Source organism: Balaenoptera musculus, chromosome 5, assembly GCF_009873245.2.
Source record: "Balaenoptera musculus isolate JJ_BM4_2016_0621 chromosome 5, mBalMus1.pri.v3, whole genome shotgun sequence".
Taxonomy (NCBI): Eukaryota; Metazoa; Chordata; class Mammalia; order Artiodactyla; family Balaenopteridae; genus Balaenoptera; species Balaenoptera musculus.
In genome coordinates, this window is record NC_045789.1 from 91,121,738 (window position 1) to 91,147,077 (window position 25,340).

Sequence of the window (25,340 nt, forward strand, 5' to 3'; positions counted from 1 at the left end):
TGACTATTTCTTTGCCTGCATGTCCCCCCCCCCCCCCCCCCTTACTGCTTTGCCTGTATTACCACATGTTTATTACGCATCTTTTGACGCCAGTGTTCTGGCTGATTCTTTTTCACAGCACTTCCTTGTTGACTCTCTACACAGAACTCACTCTCAGTGGGCAGGTCAGTTCCTGGTCACGATCCCCCCACCAGTTATAAAAAGTACACTGAGGTCATAATTGCCTATGATAGAGTTTCTGCAATAGAACCAGTATGGCAAGTAGATTTCTTGAATGACAGCACCTGTGAATTGGGAGCAGCCATTAGGGGTGTTGCTCGAGCTTATCAGGAAAGCGCCAGGACCGACTCCTGATCTGGCATGGGACAGGGACGTGGTGGCACACGTGCCCTTATTTGCCAATGGCCCTGGAAGCCTAAAACTCTGTTAATGACTGGATTAATTGTTTGGTTTTATAATCTTAGGGTCATATGGCTTTTTGTACATATCAGGATTCTTCCCTGTTTGATATAGTTTCAACAGCTACCTTAAAAGAGTGGCTCTAAATTTACAAAAGTCTCAGGAGATTTCTTACCAATAGAATTATTTAGACTCTATGCTTAGTAGTAAGCGCGCTGTCCTTGTCAGAAATGACGATTTCACGCCTTGGTAATAGCTTCCAAAATGTGCTCTCTGAGTATATTCTAATAGAGACTGGCACCCGGCATTTGGACCAGCTGCCTAAGAATTTTTGGAAGATTGTATCGGAAATGCTGGTTCCCATGTATTAAGAACCTCCTACAAATTAGGAAGAAAAGACAAATGATCCATTAGAAACATGGGCCAATAATAATAGGTAATGTTTGCTGAGTGTGCCAGATCCTGTCGAAAGTGTTTGAAGGGTTGTGTTGTATTAGTTAATTCTCATACTTCCTTAATGAGGTCATTATTATTATGCTCCCTCTTTTGTGCCTGAGCAAGTGGGGCATAGAATCTCATTAATTCCCCCAGGGTCACCCAGGCAGTATGTGGTGGAACCAGGCTTTGAGCTGAGGCAGTCTGACTTGAGAGCTCATACTTATAATTAGTGTGTTGTAATGGTCAAAGGACAGTTCCAGACCTTCACAGGAAGGGAACACAAATTTACAATGGGAAGTGGAAATTAAAATTACGAGGTACCACTTTTCACCACTCAGATTCAAGCGTGACCCTGGCAAGAACACTTCCCACGTAACGTGTGTAGTCACATCCCTCCTTCCCTCCGCCTCATTCATTAATTTAGGAGCACCCCCACTTTCGGTACCCACGTTCTCTGCAGCCAGCATCCACCCTGAGCAGAGGACCCGCTGACTCCGTGCCTGGGCTTCTGACTGCAGAACTGTGTGCCACTAAGTAGGTGTTGATTTAAAGCAGTCTGTGGTAATTTGTTATGCAGCAAAAGAAAACTAATACAGAGGAGTTATCTCTGTTTAAAAGGATTTTCCCCTTCCTGTCTGCCCTTTGAATTTTATTTATTTTTTTAACAACAAAGATCAGAAATGTTTCCCTTAATCATTCTGCACTTCGGCAACATTTAAACTCTGTATTCTCTTTGAATCATCATATATCCTTCTTGTAGCACTTCACACTGAGATTCATGTGTCATATTAGTCGGAGGTCTGTTTTTATGTCCTTTAATTAATGATGCTCCCAGCACACAGTAGATGTTCAAATGTACTCTCAGTGCGTAGTAGGTTCATCGTGGATTTCAGCTTAAAAATCAGACTCAAAATCCTAGAAAAAACTCATTCTGGTCCCAGGAGAACGCTCTTTATTTGATTAAAATGCCAAATAAACTTGCTTTTATTATATTCATAAATATTAAGTGCCCAGTGTTCTTTATGATGTTACAGACACCTTGAAAAATGGGCTCCCTTTTCTCATTGAGCTGATGTGTTCCTAAGATAAGATGAAGTGTTATTTAATAAACCGTTTTTCATTTTTAGGCATTTTGGGAAGAATAGCTAGTATGGCATAAAAAACCTTTTAGTTTTTATTAATTAACCAAATGCTATTTGATTACATGCGAACTTAAGGCTTAATGAGAAAGCAGAAAAATAGATTATGTCCTTTTTAGTTATAAAACTACTGAATAAAGACTGAAATAATTATAGGAAAAAACAAGCCTTAAAAAAATGTTAGGTCTTTGATAGAAATGCCTTTCAATAACTTGAAAGGTTATTTAATGAACCATTTGAGTCGTTAAGGGTGACCATATGCCCAGGTTGACACCTGTTGTCTTGGTGTAATTATTAATGCGAATGTAAACATCAGGTGGCTGGTGATAAATTATATTGTGACCCTATAATAGTATGTTAGCTGGTGATACCTTTGACTTGCTGTCTACTTTTAAAAAATTGTTCACCTTGCAGAGATTGAAGGTGGCAGTACTATTGCTTACAGCTTCACGAAGGCAGGCTTAGTCTGCTGAACTCTCCCCCACTTCAACAAATCCATGCATCACTGGGTAAAGCAAGTAAGAGCTTTAAAAGTTGCTCAGGTGAATTTTGTTGTTTAGTAGTCACCAGGCCAGGGAACAGAACCACAACTTCCTGCCAGCAGGCCCCCATCCAACTCCCTTGTTTTGCCTTTGGCGTTTGGATGCTGGACACGGACGACTGTGGCACTGGCAAATGGGTGTGCTCAGCAACACCTGATTGTTTTACAGGGAACCTGGAGCTTTACCTTTGGTTGACATATGAGGCATTGCTTTAACAGGTACCCTTGTGATTAAAAATCATCATTCTGTTCAGTGAAAGGTGGTTGAGAGTTTCCTCTGGGTTTTGGCAACTTCGTAAGCGAAAGGCTAGCCTCCCTGTGTGACGGCACGGGATTGGCTAGACAGCAAGGCCTGACCCCGGCATTCAGCATCCAGAGAGGATGCAGGAGAGGAAGGAGTCCTCCCCTCTTAGGAAGTGACTCTTTTACAACTCCGTCAGTGGATATACATTGAACCACGCTTGTTTACTTTTTCTCATTTCCTCCCAAAAATTCTGTTGAAAACGACAGAAGTAGTATAAAAATATGAGCAAACCCATAACTAATGGGACTGAAAACTGAGAAAGGTGCTGCAGTGCTCCAGAGGCACTGAGGACGCTACGGAATAAATGAAACGGATGGGATCAGATTGATGGCGAAACTGCACAGTGAAGGTACTTGCAACCCAACAGAGGCAAAAGCAGGAATAACTAGACCAATGAATTTTCTTCACAGGATCTTGGAAGATTCCCAAGAGTTGAAACTCTAGGGAGTGGCAGCAGAAGTGGGTGAGGAGAGCACTCCGCCAGGAATTCGTAGCCCTGGAACAGCTGCTCCAGCTCTGCTCTCATTGAGTTTGACTCAGAGGGCTTGGTGGTAGGGTTTGCCTCTGCAACAAAGCCCTTTAGCTGAGTTTTAAATAAGCTGGGAGATTTGCCAAGGCAGAATATCAGTGGGTGACTGTAGCTGGAAGTTGAAGTTTACGTCGGGGACCTCAGGTTTCTTTTGTGTCCCCACCTTCCAAGGATATGAGGCTTCTGTGCCTTGAAATACAAGCATTTTGCTCACCTCCCTTTCCTACCCATTCCCCATTCTTTTCAAGTGCGTTCAAGAAACCCTGTGCAGCGAGGAATACACATCAACCCAGACCCCCACTTGTAAAGATGAGCAAGCACCCGCGGGTCGTCAGGCATGTGATCAACAGTAAGATTAAGGGAAAGTCAGTAAAGGAGACTTCTAATTCCTAGTCTCAGATCCAAGAGAAGGGCAATCTATAAAGCAGGAGTTGGTGTGGGAAAGGAGCTGTTGAGAAAAGGAGGCTGTCTGAGAAGTTAACCGTGAGATTGTAATGTTAGAACGTGCTGGCTGGGGGCGGTAAATGGACCCAAGAGCAAAATGGGAACCACTTCAGGCTGAGAAAATTAGTGGTCGGGAAAACTGAGCCGAGGATTTCTTTCAAAATTGAAAGCAGAAGGTTTAAGAATTATGAAGAAGAATTGAGAGATGTGAAGGATGGGTCTACGAGACGTAGTATCCAACCAACTTAAGGAACAGACGTAGAAGGAAAAAGCAGCCGGTATTTGTTTCCAAGATGCCATCAACAGTCAAATGTTAGGGTTAGCGTTAGGGTTAGGGTTCAGTGAGGGAGCTGGTTTCTCTGTAAGTGTCTATTTCTTCTTCCCACACCGTGAAATGCCACTGCTTCAATATTTAATATTTAAATGGACACCCAGCCTTCTCATTTAGAGGTCCTCGGAATCACTTGACCATTCTTGTTAGGCATAGTATCGTTTTAACACAAAGCTTTTTACACTGTTTATTTGAAAATAATTTCAAACTCTACATTAAAGTTAAAAGAATAATAATAATCTGTAGAACCCTCATATATTTTATATCCAGATTTGCCAGATTTTGCTATTAATAACACTTTACCCCTGTATCAGTTCCTTTTTCTTTCTATGTAGGTATGATAAATGTATTTTAAGACATTTGACAGGCTGATGCATATATCTTAACCCACTGAGCTTTTTACAAAAGTGATCTTGACTTTTTCTTTTGCATCTTTTTTTTTAATTTTTATTTTTATTTTATTTTTGGCTGTGCTGGGTCTTCGTTTCTGTGCGAGGGCATTCTCCAGTTGCGGCGAGCGGGGGCCACTCTTCCTCGCGGTGTGCGGGCCTCTCACTGTCGCGGCCTCTCCCGTTGCGGAGCACAGGCTCCAGACGCGCAGGCTCAGTAGTTGTGGCTCACGGGCTTAGTTGCTCCGCGGCATGTGGGATCTTCCCAGACCAGGGCTCGAACCCGTGTCCCCTGCATTGGCAGGCAGATTCTTAACCACTGCGCCACCAGGGAAGCCCCCTCTTTTGCATCTTTAGTCTTGGCAATATGGTTTGTCTGTCTATAAAGAATATTAGGGTTTTGTTTGTCCTTTTTACTTGGTTAATTTAACAAGCTCCCCCCTCCCCCTTTTAATCATGTTTCACTGGGAGTTAAACTGCTTCCCTTATAAATTAGCTGGCGGCTTATGAGAGACATCAGCTGCTTGAGTGATAGTTCTCTATGACTCATGAATGAATCCCACCAGCCTTTCCTAAATGTTAAATTCTGGGAGATTTACTCTGCTGCCTTTAATTATGCTGACTGTCATGTAATATTCAGTCTTCTGTTACACAACTTTTTATTTCAGTGCTGTATCATAGTCAAATCTTAATGTATAAACATTAAGCTGTAATTAAGGATCCAGACTTCACATTTCAGCCACGGTTTGTATATTTGCCAGTAGTGACAACTTTTCCTAATAGCTGGCCATTTCTTTTGATATCCATTTTAAGATGGTTCTAATTTTAGAAGGGTTCAAATGTGGAAAAAAGTATCTTGGGACAACTTTTATTGCAATATTAAAAGAAGAAAACTAGACATATTCTGGTAGATTTTTTGACCTCCCCCCAACCCCATTTTTTTCCCGTAAGTCTCAGAGAAGGAATGAGCTTGGGACTGAGATTTATATGTCTCATCTTTACAGCTGGATGCCTGGACATTGTAGATACTGTATCATTAATTCCTTATAGAGGGATATTTGAACACAGAACATTAAACCCAGCTGTATTTTTTTTTTTAATATATCCCTATTTATTTATTTATTTACTTTTAATTTTTGGCTGTGTTGGGTCTTCGTTTCTGTGCGAGGGCTTTCTCCAGATGCAGCAAGCAGGGGCCACTTCTTCATCGCGGTGCGCAGGCCTCTCACTATCGCAGCCTCTCTTGTTGCGGAGCACAGGCTCCAGATGCGCAGGCTCAGTAGTTGTGGCTCACGGGCCTAGTTGCTCCGCGGCATGTGGGATCTTCCCAGACCAGGGCTCGAACCCGTGTCCCCTGCATCGGCAGGCAGATTCTCAACCACTGCGCCACCAGGGAAGCCCCCAGCTGTATTTTTATTTCATTCATTTAATGAACAGATATTGTGGGCATCTTATCAGTTGGATCCTCTGGGAAGCGCATGCTAGAGTGGGGTTAGAAGAATAAGATGTTTACACGGGGAAATAACTATGGGAAGAAAAGGGAGATGAAGCAGAAGTGGGTATGGAACACCTGTGGATTGAGATGCAGGTCTAGCCCCTGTGAAGGGAGAGGGGGAAGGAAGGACAGCTGGGTGGAGCAGACCACCGTGCAGCTATGGGAAAGTCTTGGCCAGCCCAGCAGGGAACTCTGGTGCAGAGCGGGACTGCTGGGGAGTCTGTACTGGCCAGGAACAGAGAACCTACTTATCACTGCTGTGCTCAGTCCTGGGCTGGCATTGCCTGCAAAGTGGGTGGCCTCTGCTTGGAAACTGAGGCAGATTCCCTGGACGGTTGCAGCCGGAAGTGGTCAGCTGCCTGCTGTCCTGTGCAGGGTCTCTCTGGAAGGGAGATCTGAGTAGCGTACCTCCCTAGCCCCACAAGTCACTTATGTATCAGGCACTGTTTGAATCTTCAGTCTGCTACTTGGTCTGAATATGAACCTGGGCAAGTTGCCTAACTTGCAAATTTTTGTTGTTACTGTTTTAGAAAAAAAGAATAGTACCGGTTTCATAGTGTTCTTGTGAGGAGTGAATGAGTGTGTATCCACATAAAGAAGAAAGGATGCTCAACATAACCAATCATTAGATAAATGCAAATCAAAACTACAATGAGGTATCACCTCACACCAGTCAGAATGGCCATCATCAAAAAATCTATGGGGCTTCCCTGGTGACGCAGTGGTTGAGAGTCTGCCTGCCAATGCAGGGGACGTGGGTTCGAGCCCTGGTCTGGGAAGATCCCACATGCCGCGGAGCAACTGGGCCTGTGAGCCACAGCTACTGAGCCTGCGCGTCTGGAGCCTGTGCTCCACAACAAGAGAGGCCACGACAGTGAGAGGCCCGCACACCGCCATGAAGAGTGGCCCCCGCTCGCCGCAACTAGAGAAGGCCGTCACACACAAACGAAGACCCAACACAGCCAAAAATAAATAAATAAATAAAATTCAAAGTACGTTTAAAAAAAAAATCTACAAACAATAAATGCTGGAGAGGGTGTGGAGAAAAGGGAACCCTCTTGCACTGTTGGTGGGAATGTAAATTGATACAGCCACTATGGAGAACAGTATGGAGGTTCCTCAAAAAACTAAAACTAGAACTACCATACGACCCAGCAATCCCACTACTGGGCATATACCCTTGAGAAAACCATAATTCAAAAAGAGTCATATACCACAATGTTCATTGCAGCTCTATTTACAATAGCCAGGACATGGAAGCCACCTAAGTGTCCATCAACAGATGAATGGATAAAGAAGATGTGGCACATACATACAATGGAGTATTACTCAGCCATAAAAAGAAACGAAATTGAATTATTTGTAGTGAGGTGGATGGACCTAGAGTCTGTCATACAGAGTGAAGTAAGTCAGGAAGAGAACAAATACTGTATGCTAACACATATATATATATAGAATCTAAAAAAAAAATTCTGATGAACCTAGGGGCAAGACAGGAGTAAAGACACAGATGTGGAGAATGGACTTGAGGACACGGTGAGGGGGAAGGGTAAACTGGAACAAAATGAGAGAATAGCACTGAAATACATACACTACCATATGTAAAATAGATAGCTAGTGGGAAGCAGCTGCATCGCACTGGGAGATCAGCTCTCTGCTTTGTGACCACCTAGAAGGGTGGGATAGGGAGGGTGGGAGGGAGACTCAAAAGGGAGGGGATATGGGGATATATATATACATGTAGCTGATTCACTTTGTTATACAGCAGTAACTAACACAACATTGTAAAGCAATTATACTCCAATAAAGATGTTAACAACAAAAAAAAAAGAATGGCTGCACGGTAGAATCTCTCAAATGTCCACCATTATGATTTTTTTTGTGTGTGTGGGGATGTGGTGACAGTCAAGTTGGAAAAGATCCCTACGCTTTATGAGTTTTTACCTTGTCATGGGAGACATGGTAAATAGACAAATATCTGAACAGAGTAATTTCCGATAATGAGAAGTGCTGTTAAAACAAGATGATATGGGCTTCCCTGGTGGCGCAGTGATTAAGAATCTGCCTGCCAATGCAGGGGACATGGGTTTGATCTCTGGTCCGGGAAGATTCTCCATGCCGTGAAGCAACTAAGCCCGTGTGCCACAACTACTGAGCCTGTGCTCTAGAGCCTGCAAGCCACAACTACTGAAGCCCGTGTGCCTAGAGCCCGGAATCTGCAACAAGAGAAGCCACCACAATGAGAAGCCCGCGCGCAGCAGCAAAGACCCAATGCAGCCATAAACAAATAAATAAATTTATTAAAAAAAAAAAACGATGATATGACAGAGTGAGGGCAAAACATTTTTTGACACGCAGGGACTGAAGCATAACAGCCAGAATTTTTTCTGCAGGAATGAATGAGTGGATGAATGAATGCATCCAATTAACAGAAGGACACAATGGTGAACAAACTGATAATACTGGGGACAAAATGTGTGTAATTGCTGATGGCATGCAGAATTAAATGTGATTTTAAAATAAAGATTATTCAAATCGATGGAGAGTTTTGAAATCCAGTAGATACTCTTATTCTTACTTGCTAGGAGGAATTAATTTAGAAATCAGCATGATTTTCATTTGCCTGAAAACAGAATAAGCCGAGACAGAGTACACTAAAACAGGAGCTGGCAAACTTTTTCTGTAAAGGGCCAGATAGTAAATATTTTAGACTTCCCTGGCCAGACAGTCTCTGTTGGCACTGCTCAAGTCTGCCGTCATAGCATCAAAGCCGCTGTAGACAACGTGTGAACAAATGGGCATGGTCGTGTTCCAATAAAACTTTTAAGAACATTGAAATTTGAGTTTCATAGATTTTTTCATGTATCATAAAATATTCTTTTGGTCTTCTTTCAACCATTAAAAACATAAAAACCATTTTTAGAGCCCATGGGCTGTCAAGCAGACAGGTGGCGGGTTGGATTTGGCTGCCCCCAAGAGAACGTGGGGAGTAACCAGTTTTCATTAGTGGGATAAATGAAGCAAAGCATTAAACATTCACTTTTGGGGCTTCCCTGGTGGCGCAGTGGTTGAGAATCTGCCTGCCAATGCGGGGGACACGGGTTCGGGCCCTGGTCTAGGAGGATCCCACATGCCGCTGAGCAACTGGGCCCGTGAGCCACAGCTACTGAGCCTGCGCGTCTGGAGCCTGTGCTCCACAAGAGAGGCCACGACAGTGAGAGGCCTGCACACCGCAATGAAGAGTGGCCCCCGCTCGCCGCAACTAGAGAAAGCCCTTGCACAGAAACGAAGACCCAACACAGCTAAAAATAATAAATAAATATATAAATTAATTAATTAAAAACAAAACAAAAAAAACCCATTCACTTTTGAGGAGGTAATATTTATGATTTTAACTTATCACAGTTGGCCCTAAAGGTTTAGGCTGTGTGCCCTTTGAGGTTAGTGACTCAGAAGTGTAGCCTAGCCATACTGCCTCTTGTTCTTGATAAAGATGTAGTGGTAACAGGTGTTATTCTACATGATAAATCTGGTACTGAATCAATTTGTATTATTATTTGAGCAAATCAGAAATGTCAAGGGATGGTAACTTTCAATATGTAAATGTATGCCCTCAGTCTTCAGTATGTCTCTGGTCTTTCTATATGAATACCTAAAGAGCTTCCCAGCCTCCCATTCTGCATGGTATCCATTTAATGGATAACTTAACCCAATCCCATATTCCTGGGACCAACTTAAAATATCCAGTAATTAGCTTTTATAAACAATAGTGCAATGAATAATTTTGTTATCTAAATATATAACTAATATATAACATGTACTGTATTTTGCACATGTGCAAGTATGTCTTTAGGGTAAATTTCCAGAAGAAATAAATGAATCAAATATTATATATGCATTTGTATTTTTGCCCTCCATAGTGATTTTACTGATTTATAGCAAAATAATGAGTGGCTGTTTCCCTCTAAATATAAAATGTGTTATCACATCTTCCCCTATTCAGATAAGTGATTTATGGTGTCTTATTTTAGTAATTTACATTTCTCTTGTGATTGAGGTTGTATATCCCTTCATATGATTATGATCCATTAGTGTTTACTTTTATTGAACTGTCTCTTCATGGCCTTTGCTAGATTTTCTATTGGGGATTTTTTTTTTTAAAGAGCTCTTTATATATTTGGGAAATTAGTCCTTTGTCTTTGATAGTAGTTGTAAATATTGTTTATATTTTAACATTAAAAATGTCAAAAAGGTTTTTTTTTAATGGTCATTTTTTAAATACTTTATTATTTTTTGGCTGTGTCGTGTCTTAGTTGCAGCATGCGGGATCTTTCGTTGCAGTGCACGGGCTTCTCTTTAGTTGTGGTGTGCGGGTTTTCTCTCGTTGTGGCGCGTGGGCTTAGTTGCCCTGCGGCATGTGGGAGCTTAGTTCCCCAACCAGGGATCGAACCCGCGTCCCCTGCATTGGAAGGCGGATTCTTTACCACTGGACCACCAGGGAAGTCCCAAAAAAGAAGTTTTTAAAATATACTACATTTTAAAACATAGTCCCATTTGCGCCTTTCCTTAGTTCTGGAAAAATCTTTGGTTATTATGCTTGTAAATCTACCTGCCTTCCATTTTCTTTTTTTTTTTTTTTCTCTCTTTCTGAGACTGCCCTTGTTTTCACATGACCCTCTGTGTCCTCTTCCCTTCTCTTCTGGGACACTTGTCATTGGCTTTAGGGCCCACCCTAATCCAAGACAATCTCATCTCTTGACAATCTCAAACCCTTAACTTCCATCTCAAACAGCCTTTTTCTAATTAAGGTCACATTTACAGGTTCTGGAGGGATGTATCTTTTTGAGGAACACCATTCAACCCACTCTAATGACCCTATTTGATTATTTATCTGTTTTTTTTCTTCAGGAAATTATATTGCCTTTAAGAATTATATTCCTGATGTTTACTCTGAATATTTAATGCTCTTGAAATATATTCTCATTTCCTCTCAAAAGGAAAATTATTCTGTGTCTTCTGCCATACAGGGTGTGGGTGCTGTGAACAGCATTCCATTCTGGGAGTTGGAATAGAATGAACTGAGAAATTGTAATGCTTAATTTTTATTTCTTTCTGTTCCATAAACTTGATTTTTTTAAAAAACCTGTCTGCATTAAGTATTACTCCTTTTTTCATGTTTCAGCATACATGATATAGTGAACTAACTTGTTTCTGTGTTAAATGGTAGCAATGGACAACAAACTCTTCTTGTGTTTAAATTCAAGAGGTGTTGTCTATAGGTAATGTGGTGGTAACATCATTAGTATAGAACAGAAATGGGTATGTATAATAAGCTTTATAACTCTGGTCAAGTTTTATATTTTTCATTTAGTTACCTCCTAGAAAGTTTGAAATTTCAAAGATGTCAGCAAAAATATTGAGTATGAATAGGTTTTAGGTTTATGTGTTACGTGATATTATGCATTTGCTAGTTCCACAGTCCCTCCGTCTCAAAATTGAGTGTAAAAGCTGTCTGAAGAGTAGATTTATTCACACCGATCCTGTTTTCTTGCACAAAATCCTTTAACACATCAAGTAATATGTAGACTGAATATATTGAAACTGTATTTTTAAGGTTACAGTTACAACTTTTTAAGTGTGATGAAATGTCTTCCCTTTTACTCTCAATAAGATCTATCATTTATTCTACTAAAGCCTTTATGACTGAGCAAATGACAGTCCTTTTGCTGAAGCAATACCGAATCTAAGTGAGTATAATTCAGTTACCACCCTGGCAGTTTTTCCCAAGCTACTTCTATATGTGGGTTTCATTCTTCATTCAGAAACAGGATAGTAACGGCACTGAGCTTGGTAGATTGTGTTGTTTTCCTTTGTTTCCTTACTTTTGGTTTATTGGTTGTAAATTCCAAGTCACCATCAAGTTCGACAACTTTGCTCATTACAACATGAATAATTATAGAAAATTAAAGAAGCTGGAAGGAGCTTGGTGATCATTCTGGCCTAATCTTTTCTGTCTTAAAATTGATGAAATGGAAGTCTACCTAGAAAAGTGAAGTGACTTGTCACAGATGGAATCACTTATTACTTGTGAGTCTCAGTTAAAACCTTGGGCTCTAGATATCAACACTATTGTTCTTTGCACTACTGCCTTTTAAGTTGCAAATAGTCACTACATAAATCTTTTTTGAATGTAAATAAGAAATTCGAGTCTTTAATCTCAAAGCACAAATAAAGTATTCCTTACTTCAGTGTTTATTTCTAAGATATAATTATACTCAAAATTAAGTCAATTTCAAGCTATACTTGGTAATTAAGATTCTTTAGGTTTATCATCAGAAAGTATATTTTAAAAATAAGAGTGTTATTCTAGATATTTCAAAAGATACTGCAAGATTATAAAGAATAAAAGAGAAGTAGAAGCCTCATCACTAAGATAGTGATCATTATGATGTATTTCTTCCAAGTCTTTTTTTTTTGTCTCTGCATTCTTTTCAATCAGTGATATCAGTTTTGTTGCCTGCTTTTTAACTGATTGTAAACAATTTCCTTTTTATTAAGTTTCCTTTAAAAGCATCATTTTTTAATGGATGTATAACATTTTGTTGTTTGGTGTACCATCATTTAACTACTCCTCTTACACAAACTGAACCCTTTGGTAGTTTCCAATTTTTATCTGTTATAAATCATGTCTGAATAAAGTCATTGAATATATTTTTTTGTCAGATTTGGTAACTTGTTAGCTTAGGATCAGTGCCTATTTAGGAGAGCAAGGCCGGTGGCTCTTGGGTGTGGACTGCTAGGCGGCTGGAGAAATATTGTTCCAGTGACCTTGTGGCCATGTCCAAGTCCAAGTTTGCTTTTGTCCGTGCCTACCGCCTTACTTGAAAAAACCTCTTGTAATTTTGATTAGAGAAAATGGTGTTTTAATTGGCTTTTTTTGAATTTGAATTTCTATTTTGTTTTAAGATTACATATGCTTAGTTAAAATGAACAAACTCTTGTAGTTCATGCTATTGGTCTTTTTAATGTGAAAATTGCCCAAAGGTGTAAGAATGGAATATTAAGCTTTATATTGGCACCTAAATTCTGTCTTTGCTGATTGAGTATGTAGAGTTCACATTCCAACTTGCATTTCTGAATGTGATTATGATGTTTATTTCTTTTTTGCTAAGTGTAAATTCCTTGAGGATACGAATCATTTTTCATTTGCAGTTTAAAAAAATTTTTTTTGGAGCATAGTTGATTTATAATGTTGTGTTAGCTTCAGGTGTACAACAAAGTGAATCAGTTATACATATACATATATCCACTCTTTTTTAGATTCTTTGCCCATATAGGCCATTACAGAGTATTGAGTAGAGTTCCCTGTGCTATACAGTAGGTCCTTATTAGTTATCTATTTTATATATAGTAGTGTGTATGTGTCAATCCCAATCTCCCAATTTATCCCTCCCCCCTTCCCCCCAGCCCGGCATGTTTTTGATCACCATCCTTGCTTTAGTAACAGCTTGGAGAGAGAAGATACTACATAGTAATGTACTTTGATTGCCAGATACATCTTGATTTCAGAAACATTAAAATGAGGGAAGATGTGTGTCTTAGAACCAAGGAAATAGAAACTTAAACTTAATACTCACTGAGTATGTTGGGCATTTTCTCCTTTCCTTCTAGAGTTATATGAGGTAGATACTGTTCTTCCCATTTATGAATGAGGAATTCTGTTACAGAGAAATGTCGTGACTTGCCCAAGACTAGTGTAACTTGAAAGTGATAGAGCTGGCCTTCAAGCACAAGTATGCTTGACTTTAGAAGCCCCTAATCATCTCACCAAAATGCTGTGAAATGTTAACCTGCATTAGCGGGATTAAAAAAAAAATTCCACTTAAAGCCAAAGAAAATCAGTCAAATGGCTGTTTTTGCTTGTTTTCATACACATAGTGGATTTTTTTTTTAAAAAGAAAGATGAGAGTAGACAAAATGAAAATGAATACCTGAAATCTTATGACCCAGGGGTGTTCTCTGTTAACATTTGTTTATACAGTGTTGCACCGTCCCAGGTGGGGGGCAGCACTCAGCCTGTACGCAGCGTGAGGGTGCCCCTGAAGTTGCAACACTGCGTGGGATGGAGAATTTTCTGCTAAAATGCCAGTAAGAGTGGCTCTTGACCAACGTTGGTGTATGTTGAAGAATGTGGGGTTTGGAGTGGAGCGTGCCGGGGTTCACATCTGCCTCTGCCTCCGCTAGTGTGATCTTGGGCCATTAATTTAACTTTTCTATGCCTTGGTTTTTTCATTTACCTTATCTGGGTGTCATTCCTCCAAATAAGGTAGCTTTTGCATTTTCTCCTGTATGGAAATTCCCTGCATCGAACGAGTTCCATTCCTAGAGTGCGTTGATAAGTCTAGTTTGTCCTTAATTCCAACAGAGTTAGCCTAGGTACCCAACTAACACAACTGGCTATACAGTACTGTACTGTAATAGGTTTATAATACTTTTCACACAAATAATACATAAAAAAACAAACACAAAAAATAAAACATTTTTAATCTTATAGTTCAGTACCTTGAAAAGTACTGTAGTACAGGACAACAGCTGGCATACAGGGGCTGGCATCAAGTGAACAGGCAAGAAGAGTTACTGACTGGAGGAGGCAGAGGAGGTGGGAGATGGTAGAGCTGAAGGATCATCAGCAATAGGAGACGGAGGGCAAGGTGCAATTTCACTCATGCCTAACATTGACGGCACAGGTTCTGGTTCCTTGCTGGATTCAGTTCTATCTACCCTCTTGAAAAACCGATCCAGTGATGTCTGGGTAGTAGGTCTTTTTTTCTCTTCATAGATGACACGGTAGCACTGGATTGCATTCTGAACGGCTGCTGCAACCTTCGTGTACCGTTCTATGTTCGGGTCCTGTGCCTCAAAAACTAACAGTGTCTCCTGAAGTAAAGAAAATCTCCATGCCATTTCCTGTGTTGTGAATCTCTTCAGTTACTTCTTCTTCCTCTTGTCTCTCTTAGTCCTTTCTCTGGGCCTCCAATTCCATCAGGTCTTCATTAAAAGCACAACCACTTGTGCAACACACGTGCGCATCTTTGAAAGTTCACAACTTGAAGGTTCGTACGTAGGGGACTTACTGTGTTGGCATCCAAGCTGCAAAAGGAGCATAGTTACAAAGCCTTGAGAGGAAGCAAGGTCATGTACACATTGTCTGCTCTTAGGCAAGTCCTGCCAACTAGGACTTCTTTTAAATCTTTTTTTTGTTTCCAGTTCATTGTTTTTAAGAACATCATCCTAATACATGAGATGTAGTATTGTAATACAGCTACCTGTGTCTGTGAGTGTGTGCAAAAAGCATATTTTCACACAATACAGATTTGTATATGGTTAAGTTACAAGTAATATTCAGCATTATTGAAATGGTATCTAGAAGATACTGTTATTTCTTTTAAAGTCAGTATTTTGTAGAGCACTTGTTCTGCATTTTTCTATTGTTTCCAGTTTTTAAGTATTCAACTTACGTAAGTTGATTAATTATGTAAACGTACGTGGCATTCTTTATTTTTATACTGAACTTAGAGCTATTTTGTGTTGACTTCTCTCCCTTTTTATTTCAAAATTTTTAGCTCAGTGTGACAGGAACAATTTAAGATGTGACAAGATGTGCAAGTTAGCTATTTTGGGTCGTTTCTCAGAGAAAGAAGCTCCCTTTTTTTTGTCAGGCATCTCAAAAATTCTTTGGGTAATAAATGACTTCTTAGAATTCCTCATGTTTAGATTTAAACATAACAAGCTAAATTACTTTGATATTGATGGTGTACATATATTAGGCAACTTACCTTTTTTTTTTTTTTTTGTCATTTTTAGGATTCTGAGTAACAATAAAATATCCGAGCTGAAGAATGGCTCATTTTCTGGGTTAAGTCTCCTTGAAAGATTGTGAGTATTCTTTTATTATCATCTCTTATTGGTATTTTATTTACTGCATTTTCATTGTAAGTCTGTTACTAAACTCTCAACTTTTCAAAATAAAAATTGAGTTTTCCCAATATTTTATTATAAAACATCTCAGAATTGCATTTTAAAAAACAATTCATTAAAGCAGAGAAGTGCAAACTTTCTGTAAAGGGCCAGATATTAAATAATTTAGGCTTTGTGGGCCATATGGTCTCCGTCACAGTGACCCAGTTATGCCAGTGTCTTGAGAATGCATACACGAATCAATGTGGATGTGACTTTATTTACAAAACAGGCCATGCATCATAGTTGGAGGACCAGTGGCTTTTAAAGCCTCAATGCTATTTTGAAATTCTGTCATAATGTGTATGCCTTATAAGATAGTCCAGTAGAATCAAAAAAAAAAAAACACATCTAGGAGAAGTACTTTTGGATAAACTTTGACGATTTTATTCAGCCGTCTTTGAATGTGATAATTCTGTTTTGCTTAATGAGGTCTAGTTTTGCTTCTGATAAAATGTGTGACAAGTAGCACTTAGTTTTTGCCTTGGTGAGTTTTTAATGGATTAAAAATGGATATTTAATTGCTTGTGTGCTGAATGCTATTCTAGGATCAAATTTCAAATTCACATGTTACTCATACACTTAGGATAACGTTTCGGATACATCAGGGAGCCAGTCACAGTGAGCGTCTCCATTTCTGCTGGATAACAGACTTTCCTCATTTTCTTAGTTCTCTTTGCTTCAGTTTTTCTCCTTCTGTGTGCCTTTCCTTGACTCTTTCACTTAGTGTCTTCTGCCACAATTGATTCCCACAGGACTTTATTGCTTTGATCACAGATGTGTTATTTAAGCATGTAACATCCAGAGTTCTTCATCCTTTTATGTAGGTCTCTGTTCTTTTCATTAAGATCAAACATCTTTAAATTAGGTTTTTTGTATATATATATGTGTGTATATATATGTGTGTGTGTGTGTGTATGCATTTACATATACATATATAGCAATGCATTCATGTATGCATGTGTATACATATAACATGTGTATGTATACACGTGTGTACACACACACCTGTAAAATGATCTCGGCACAGCAGTGCTTAATTCTCAGATCTTTTTTTGTTGTTCTGTTTTCATTCAAGCCTCCATGTTCTGTCCCACGTAGTCAATGTGCTTCAGAGGATGCTGGCTGCACCTCATTTCTAGGCCTTTTCTTGATAGGATAGTCCACACACATTCCATGGTCACTGGTTCAGGAATGGGCATTTGACCCAGTTTAATTGAGTTGAGATTTGCTTGGGGCTTTGGGGAGAGGAATTTCCTCACTTTCACCAGAAAAGATGCTCGTACTTCCGGTACAGAAGCCACGGTGCTGCGGGCTTGGGCCGGAGCCGACACACTGAGGAGTGTGGGGTGGGCCCATCAGGGTGAGCGTAGGGGGGCTGGCGGGACCTCGCCGGAGTAGGACTCTCTCTGGACTGTTAGAGTTGAATGAGGCAGCCTGTTCCTGTTTGGTTTTCTGTTCCTTGCAAGGAGAGTCATTGTGCCTGACAGATAACGCTTAGCAGGTAGCGCATTGTCAGGCTTTGAGTAGGTGCTCAGAATGATGGCAGGGTCACTGCGGTTTGCCCTTTCCCAGGAAGGATGACAGGCACTCCTAGGTGTTAAGTGGTGTTTGTTGTGTTTAGAAACACAAGTTACTTTTGGCACCAGGATTGCTGTGGTGGTGCATGTACATCAGAAGTGTGGACAGCATAGCTAAAGTTCTGTGCTATGGTGGGAATTACCGTCCTTTTTTACATTTATTTTTTAATTTCCTTTGTCTTTGGCCTAATTTTTAGCCCTTTGTTGAAAATAAATCCCTGTACATGTTAGAAACATTAGGTTGCCACCAACATATTAGATGATATTAAAATGTTGCTATTGTTTTCAGCCAGGGGGCTGTTTATACCAGAATCCCGGAACACCACCTCTCTTATATAGGGCCAGAGAGAAACACACACACATGTGTACAGGTATGCATGTATATATGTACATATATGTATATAATCTGCATATGTATATACATGTACATATACGTGTATATATACACACACACACACACACTGGGGGACTTTGAAAGACTGTTATATTGATGGGGGCTTCAGCCTGAAATCCCAGTGATGACTCTGGGACTGGGCTTCCTCTGTTGGGGATCATCTTTACCTAAGCATGCCCTGTGCCTGGCATTTTCTATGTACACTTCCAAGCCTAGGCCCGAACCTTGGCCTTACCACTGCCGCGGAGGCGGGTCGCGCGTGCCCGGGGGGATGACTGCCTCTCACAGTCTTTGCAGGAGAGCCGCCCACTTGAGACAGAAGGAGACAGGGATGGTAGAGCTAGGCTCCGACTGCAGTCTTGGAAGACTTGGCCCCGAGAAGGAAGGAGAGGGGCAAGCGTCCCAGAGGAAGCACCCCACCCACAGGGCCTTCCTCTGTGGGCGCGAGCCGGGTGGTGCGCCTTCCTCCTCCACGTTCCTCCTGGGACCAGAGGCTGCAAAGCGCCCCGCGGCCTCTCGTGGAAATGCCCCTGGCCTTTGTTTCACTTGGTTTCCAGAGCACAAGGTAGACCAAAGGGAGCCCCTAGCCAGTTGCTTGACCCTTTTGTGGGAGTTCACTAGCCAAGGCTGGTTGCCGGCTTCTAGACCTTCCCTAGCGCTGCCCCATTATTCCACCTGGGCTTGGAAGTAGGGTGTTGGTGCAGGGGCCTCGGAGAGGAAGGTGTGGAAGAGGACTGAGGGCTTTCCTTCCCCTAGGGCACAGCACCGTCTTTTGTATTTATAGTTTCTACCATGTTGCTGCTTTCTGATTGGGTTTGCTAATTTTAAAGCCTCTATACGTTTAGTACTTTCCATAGCAACTACTTGAACAGTCTCTTCATTCCTACTTTCTGCTGTTTCCATAATGCTTCTCATTTTCCCTCTCTGCCTGGTTACCTAGCTTTCTAACCTGCCCTGTGTCTGTGTGCTGCTGTCCTCATCCTGCGACTGAACCCAAAGAATATCTCTTGTACCCTTCTGTGATCTTCATCCCTGTAAGATGCTTCTCATGAACTCCGGTTTGCTTCTGGCTCTTACACGATCAGTAGTGTATCTAGGTGGCTTCTCTTCCAGGACTGCAGAGATTTTAGGACTTTGTGTCTGAAATAGAGCCCAAAACGATCTCTGTGAGTGTAATCGTTGTATTGGTTTGCTAGGGCTGCTGTAACGAGTACCCCAGACTGGGTGGCTTAAATAACAAACATTTGTTTCCTCACAGTTCTGGAGGATGGAAGTTCAAGATCAAGGCCCTGGCAGAGTTGGTATTTTCTAAGGGCCGTGAGAGAAGGATCTGTTCCAGGCTTCTCTCCTTGGCTTATAGGTTGCCATCTGTTTTCCTCTGGTGTCTTCACGAAGTCTTCCCTATGTGTGTGTCTCCTAATCTCCCCTTCTTGTAAGGACACCAGTCATATTGGATTAAGGCCCACCTGTGTGACCTCATTTTAACTTAATTACCTCTTTAAAGACCCTGTCTCCAAATACAGTCACATTTTGAGATACTGGAGGTTATGACTTCAATATAAGACAGTTGGGGGGACACAGTTCAGCCTATGACAATGATGTAGCATTTTGATAGATTAACCGATGTGTATTTTTCCTGCCTGTTTCCTAATTACTCTACCTCAGGAGAAGGGATGACAAAACACAAAAAAGGACTCAGGTTTTGACCAGTGAGTTCCTGAAGTCCTACCCTAAAGGTAAAAAAGAGGTTTGAAGCAGATTTAAAAAAAAAAAAAAAAAAGAAAATTCCTCTTCACCTCAATACACCTTCTCTGGGCTAATTGGAGAGTTAGAGGGAGCATAGAAAGAGCTTACCTGTTGGTGGGTCCCCAGGAAAGGGCTCTGTCTTTGCTTGCCTCCCCATCCCTGCCTGGGATGAGGGGAGAGAGGGAAAAAGATCACATGAAAGCAATATAAGGTTCTGGATCCAAGGACAAGGGGCATCTGAGGCTTCTTTCCTGGGGAAGCAAAATCCCAATTTCGCAGGATCCAGCATGATGTAGGAGCAGGAGAACTGGTCATGTGACCATTGAGGCGTATGGGCTAGGACCCTCTGTTAGAGTTTCCCAGGGGGGCAGTGGACTAGCCACTGGGGTTTGTTGGCAGAGAGAGAGAGAGAGTTCTTTCTACAGCAGCCTGCTGGTTTGCCAGGAAGTGCTTTAGAAGTGTCCTGAGCTGCTTTTGGGGAACCCAACTTAAGACATAGCTAGCCAAATAAATGACTTCATGTTTGTCTAATGACAGCATTTTCAAAATTTTCAAAGTCACCTGAAAACACTGTAGTGGACTTTATTCCTTCAACACTCGCCCTTCAGTGTCTCTCCCTAAGTCTTCCAAATGCAAAAGCTTTCTTTGCTCTTTCTGAGAGCTTTCTTTGCTCCATTGCTGGAACGAAAGCTGCCCCGCTCGCCCACCCCTGCCTCAGCAACCCTCAGACAGTGACTGAGAGCAGATGGTGGGTAACCACCCCAAGAGGAGCGACCCTGAGTGTGTTCTAGACTGCCTTCCGCAGGTGCCCAGGGGGCTGAGTATCAGTTGAGCACAGCAGAGATCGCCTCAACAATGCCCCCTTTATTGGTTCTCTTCTCTTTCTGGGCTCACTTCCCCACTTTCCTGTTAGTGTGTTCTGAGGTCCCTTCCCAAATAAAGCCACTTGCACTGACACCCTGTCTGGGAGAATTCTGCCTGAGAGACATAGCCAGCCAAATGTTTGCAGCCTGCTTTGGCTAGTTAGAGACCCCTGAAAATGAGAACAAACAAATCAAACAACTTAAAAATATGGCAGAAAGGGATGTGGTGTAAAAAGCAAGTGATAGGTCAAGAAATTATTCAGACTAGGGCCAAAACTTTAAAGCTCTGGCCTTAAAATTACTGTAGCCAGGCCATGCAGAATAAGGGATAGGCTTAGTAGTGTGGGGTAGGGCACGTAGGGTAGAATAACAGGGCTGGCTGGGTTGAGCTAGCTAGCAGATAAGCCCTAGAGATCGAGTAAACTTGCAAGGCAAGCTGTCCTGGCAGTTCTTTTGGGCTGAAGAATGGACTTCTTAAGAGGATTAATTTTCTCTTTTTTTTCTTTTTTTTGGATGTATTAAGTGTTTCACAAAGTAAAACAGGTGCAGGTGGACACACTCCTACAGACTCCATCTAGAATGGATCCTTTTTCTTTAGGCTTACCACTTTGTTCTTCTAAATGTTTGGTTTTCATTTGGGAGCTTGCTAGTTTTCCATCATTCGTATTGGGTTGGCCAAAAAGTTCCTTCGGTTTTAAAGTACAACTAAAAGACACATTTTTCATTTTCACCAAGAACTTTATTGAACAGTGTATTCACTGTTTTGTTCCACTACTTCCTGCCATTTTTCAGGCAACTTCATAATTCCATCTTCCCAAAACTTTTTATCTTTTTGAGCAAAGAACTGTTCAAGGTCCCTTTTACAGTCTTCCAGGGAATTGGAATTTTTTCCATTAAGAGAATTTTGTAAAGACCAAAATAAATGGAAATCCAAAGATGCAATGTCTGGAGAATATGGCGGATGAATCAGAACTTCCCAGCCAAGCTGTAACAGTTTTTGCCTGGTCATCAAAGAAACATGCGGTCTTGCGTTATCCTCATGGAAGATTATGCGTTTTCTGTTGACTAATTCCGGACGCTTTTTGTCGAGTGCTACTTTCAGTTGGCCTAATTGGGAGCAGTACTTGTTGGAATTAATTGTTTGGTTTTCTGGAAGAAGCTCATCATAGAGAACTCCCTTCCAATCCCACCATATACACAACATCACCTTCTTTGGATGAAGACCAGCCTTTGGTGTGGTTGGTGGCAGTTCATTTCGCTTGCCCCACGATCTCTTCCGTTCCACATTATTGTACAGTATCCCCTTTTCATCGCCCGTCACCATTTGTTTTAAAAATGGAACGTTTTCATTACATTTAAGTAGAGAATCGCATGTGGAAATACGCTCAAGAAGTTCTTTTTCGCTTAACTTATGTGGAACCCAAACATCAAATCGATTAACATAACCAGGCTGGTGCAAACGAATTTCAACACTTGATTTGGATATTTTGAGTATGTCAGCTATCTCCTGCGTGGTATAACGTTGATTGTTCTCAGTTAATGTCTCGATTTGATCACTGTCAACTTCAACTGGTCTACCTGACCATGGAGCGTCGTCCAGAGAGAAATCTCGAGCACGAAACTTTGCAGACCACTTTTGACATGTTTGATCAGTCACAGCACCATCTCCATACACTGCACAAATCTCTTTTTGTGTTTCAGTTGCGTTTTTACCTTTCTTGAAATAATAAAACAGTATGCCGAAAATGTTGCTTTTTTTCTTCCATCTTCAATATTAAAATGGCTACACAAAAATTCACCAATTTTGATAAGTTTTTATTTTAAACGCAGGCTGATATGACAGCAGTCACGATACAATCTAACAAATTGTTTCGAATGAAGTTAAAGACAACTAAGCGCTACTAGAGCCATCTTACGGAAAAAACTGAACGAACCTTTTGGCCAACCCAATATTTGTTTTTGTCCCTTATAAGAAAGTAGCAGAGTGTGTGTGCTTTTTTTTTTCTTTTTTAGTAGGAATATTTGGATTGAGTTTTTCTTTAATTTAGGGTTTGAGGTTTTTATTTTTAGGACATAATACCTAAATCTTTATGACATCTTAGAAACTAGGTTATGGTCTGCCTTTTTTAAGGGTTAATTTGCATTCTTTTAAAAGTACGTTCAGTGGATAACTGATGTAGTTTATTATATCATGTTAATTAAAACCATTAAAAAGGTAATTGGCCTAATATCAATGCTTGGTACAAATATTGCCTCAACCGTTATTAAGTCTTTCCTGAGTAGCTAATTTAAAATTGTTCAACAGATATTTATTAATCCCCCACACTGTCCTAGGCTTGGGATTCATTAGTGAACACAACAAAGGTCCTGTCTTCATGGAGCTTCTGCTGCAATGGGGGCGAAACAGAATAGTAAACATAGCAAGCAGCTTCATAGCATAAGTACAGTTGCCTGGCCCCCGCGCCCAGGGTTCCACCTTCCATGGGTATGGAGGACCGACTGTACTATGCCGTTTTATACAAAGGACTTGAGCATCTGCATTTTGGTAACTGGGGGGGTCCTGGAACTGAGGGATGACCATACTGTGGGTAAAGAAAACATGGAGTGGAGTTTGGGTGTGTCAGCACTGTGTGTGTATGCGAGTTTTGCATGGTGATAGTGCAGAGGCTTAGCGCAAATGATTGAGCCTTGAGTTACCTGGGGAAAGAACATTAGTAGGTGCAAAGGCTGTGCTGTGAAGCATGCTGCTTTTGTTTGAGGAACAGCAGGGAGACCCTAGTGAGGCCAGAGAGGTATGAGGGGTGAGGGGTAGATTGTAGAGGGCCCTGTAGATCACTGTAAGGACCTTGGCCTTTACTCTGAGCCACTGTGAGCAGAAGATGCTCTGGCTGCTGGAATGAGGGGTGAGGATAAGGGGGAAGTAGGGAGCTGTGTTAAATCTAAGATAATTTAAAGCCCATAATCTGTGTTTAGAGACCAGTGCCCTAGCCTGGACTGGTGGTTATCCAACTTGATGTGCATCAGAATCACTTGGGGGGCTCGATAAAGCACAGATTAGGGTTTCTGATACGGTATTGAACTTGGGCTATGCTGATTTTTGAGGTGGCTGTGAGATGTCCAGATGTAGATGTTGAATTAGATACCTGTGTATGCAATAGGGAACTCAGAGGAGTGGTAAGTTTGGGCTAGAGATACAAATTTGAGTCCAGAGGCAAGGTAGTGATGAGATTGCCTCAGAGAAAGTATAGTGTGTGAGGAGTGAGAGGTGGGTGTGGGTCAAGCCTCAGTTGTTGCTGATCAGATAAATAAGGTGAGAGGATCCTTTATTTAACAAATAGCCTTTGAGACTTACTGTGTCTTAGGCATTGCTCAAGGGAACCACACGTGGTTTACAGTCTCTAACCTTGTCCATCAGTTCATCCATCCACCCATTTATCCTTCCTCTCTCCCACCTCCCTCTTCATTTTTTATTGTCATTCTTGGGTTGTGTTATATATTTGCCAGTATTTAGTGACACACCTCCTCTATATACTCTTAATTCCTGACTCTAGAATTGCTTAGTGGCCAATGTGTTTGACTTTCCAACCTTCATTCCACACCAAATGATGGCTCTAGGTCACCACAGCATCTCTTTCTCTAGGGATTGATAGAGGCATTGCCAATAAGAGATGAGGAGTAGTTAGCTGTGAGGCTTGGAGAAAGATTTCTTGGCTCCTAAGGAGATACAAGGAGAGTGTCCATTCTTTTTCATGACTCTGTGCTTGGAGGTGATTTCTGGACCTGGATGTCACACCCTGATTAAGGGTCAGCCTGGAGGCAAACTTGACATTCTGAGAAGGGTGGATCTGAGAGATGGATGGAACCACCCATTTAAGCTGCTCTACTTGTTGATTTCTTGTAATGCCTGAGAATTATTTTTTTATTGTTAAAGCCTTTTGAAGTAAAGGTTTCTGATACTTGCAGCTAAAAAGCATCTTATCTGATACACCTTGCATTCTTTCCTAAAGGACTTAGCTCTTTTAACAACAGTTAAGATATTCCTTTAATTTTGTTTAAGCAATTCTTGTGCGCCTTTTCATTTATATTTTAATGATGCAACATATTCAGATTTAGCCATAGATCCTAAAGTTAGACTCGTGTTCACTAGGGAAGCTGTGGGTTGGTGAAGGGAAATGGGAGATGTTAAAGAATCTGACTATAAATATCTTTTGGCAATACCTGATTAATGTGGCTATTATTAAATATTATATAATATGTCAAGGATTCTTTATTATTGAAGAAAAAGTGTATCTTTAAATCATATTATAGTCCTCGGTTATTCATGAGAGGTATTTTGTAGAAACACATGCAGTACATCACTGACCACAAATTTATGTACTGCTTTATCTAAATCACTCCCTGTTGTAGATACTGTTTAAAATCTGAAAAGGGAAACATATGTTTTTAAAAAATGGAACTGACATTATATATTTCTTTTTGCAGCACTTTTTTGCTTGTGTAATATAGGTCAAAAACATATTGATTGAATTTTCTCCTAAAATCATCTTATCTCTTTCAGGTATAGGATTGGGGTTGGTTGGGGAGGGGGGATGGGAACTAATAAGTTGGGCCTGATGATTAGTTGTAATTCCTGGGACTTAAAAAATTATTTTTGTTCCCAACTTTTTAATTAAAATTTTCAACTTACAGAAAAATTGAAAGAACAATCTCCCATATCACCAATTTACTTAC

General features: G+C 40.9%; 1 protein-coding gene across 4 annotated transcripts in view; it reads left to right on the forward strand.

The window, feature by feature from the left end:
• ADGRA3 (adhesion G protein-coupled receptor A3) overlaps positions 1-25,340 on the forward strand; it is a 122,880-nt gene that overhangs the window by 16,173 nt on the left and 81,367 nt on the right. For all 4 annotated transcript variants that reach the window (XM_036852556.1, XM_036852557.1, XM_036852555.1 and 1 more), the window contains exon 2: positions 15,874-15,945. In XM_036852556.1, the coding sequence (XP_036708451.1) occupies positions 15,874-15,945 (72 nt within the window). The remainder of the gene's footprint in view (positions 1-15,873; positions 15,946-25,340) is intronic.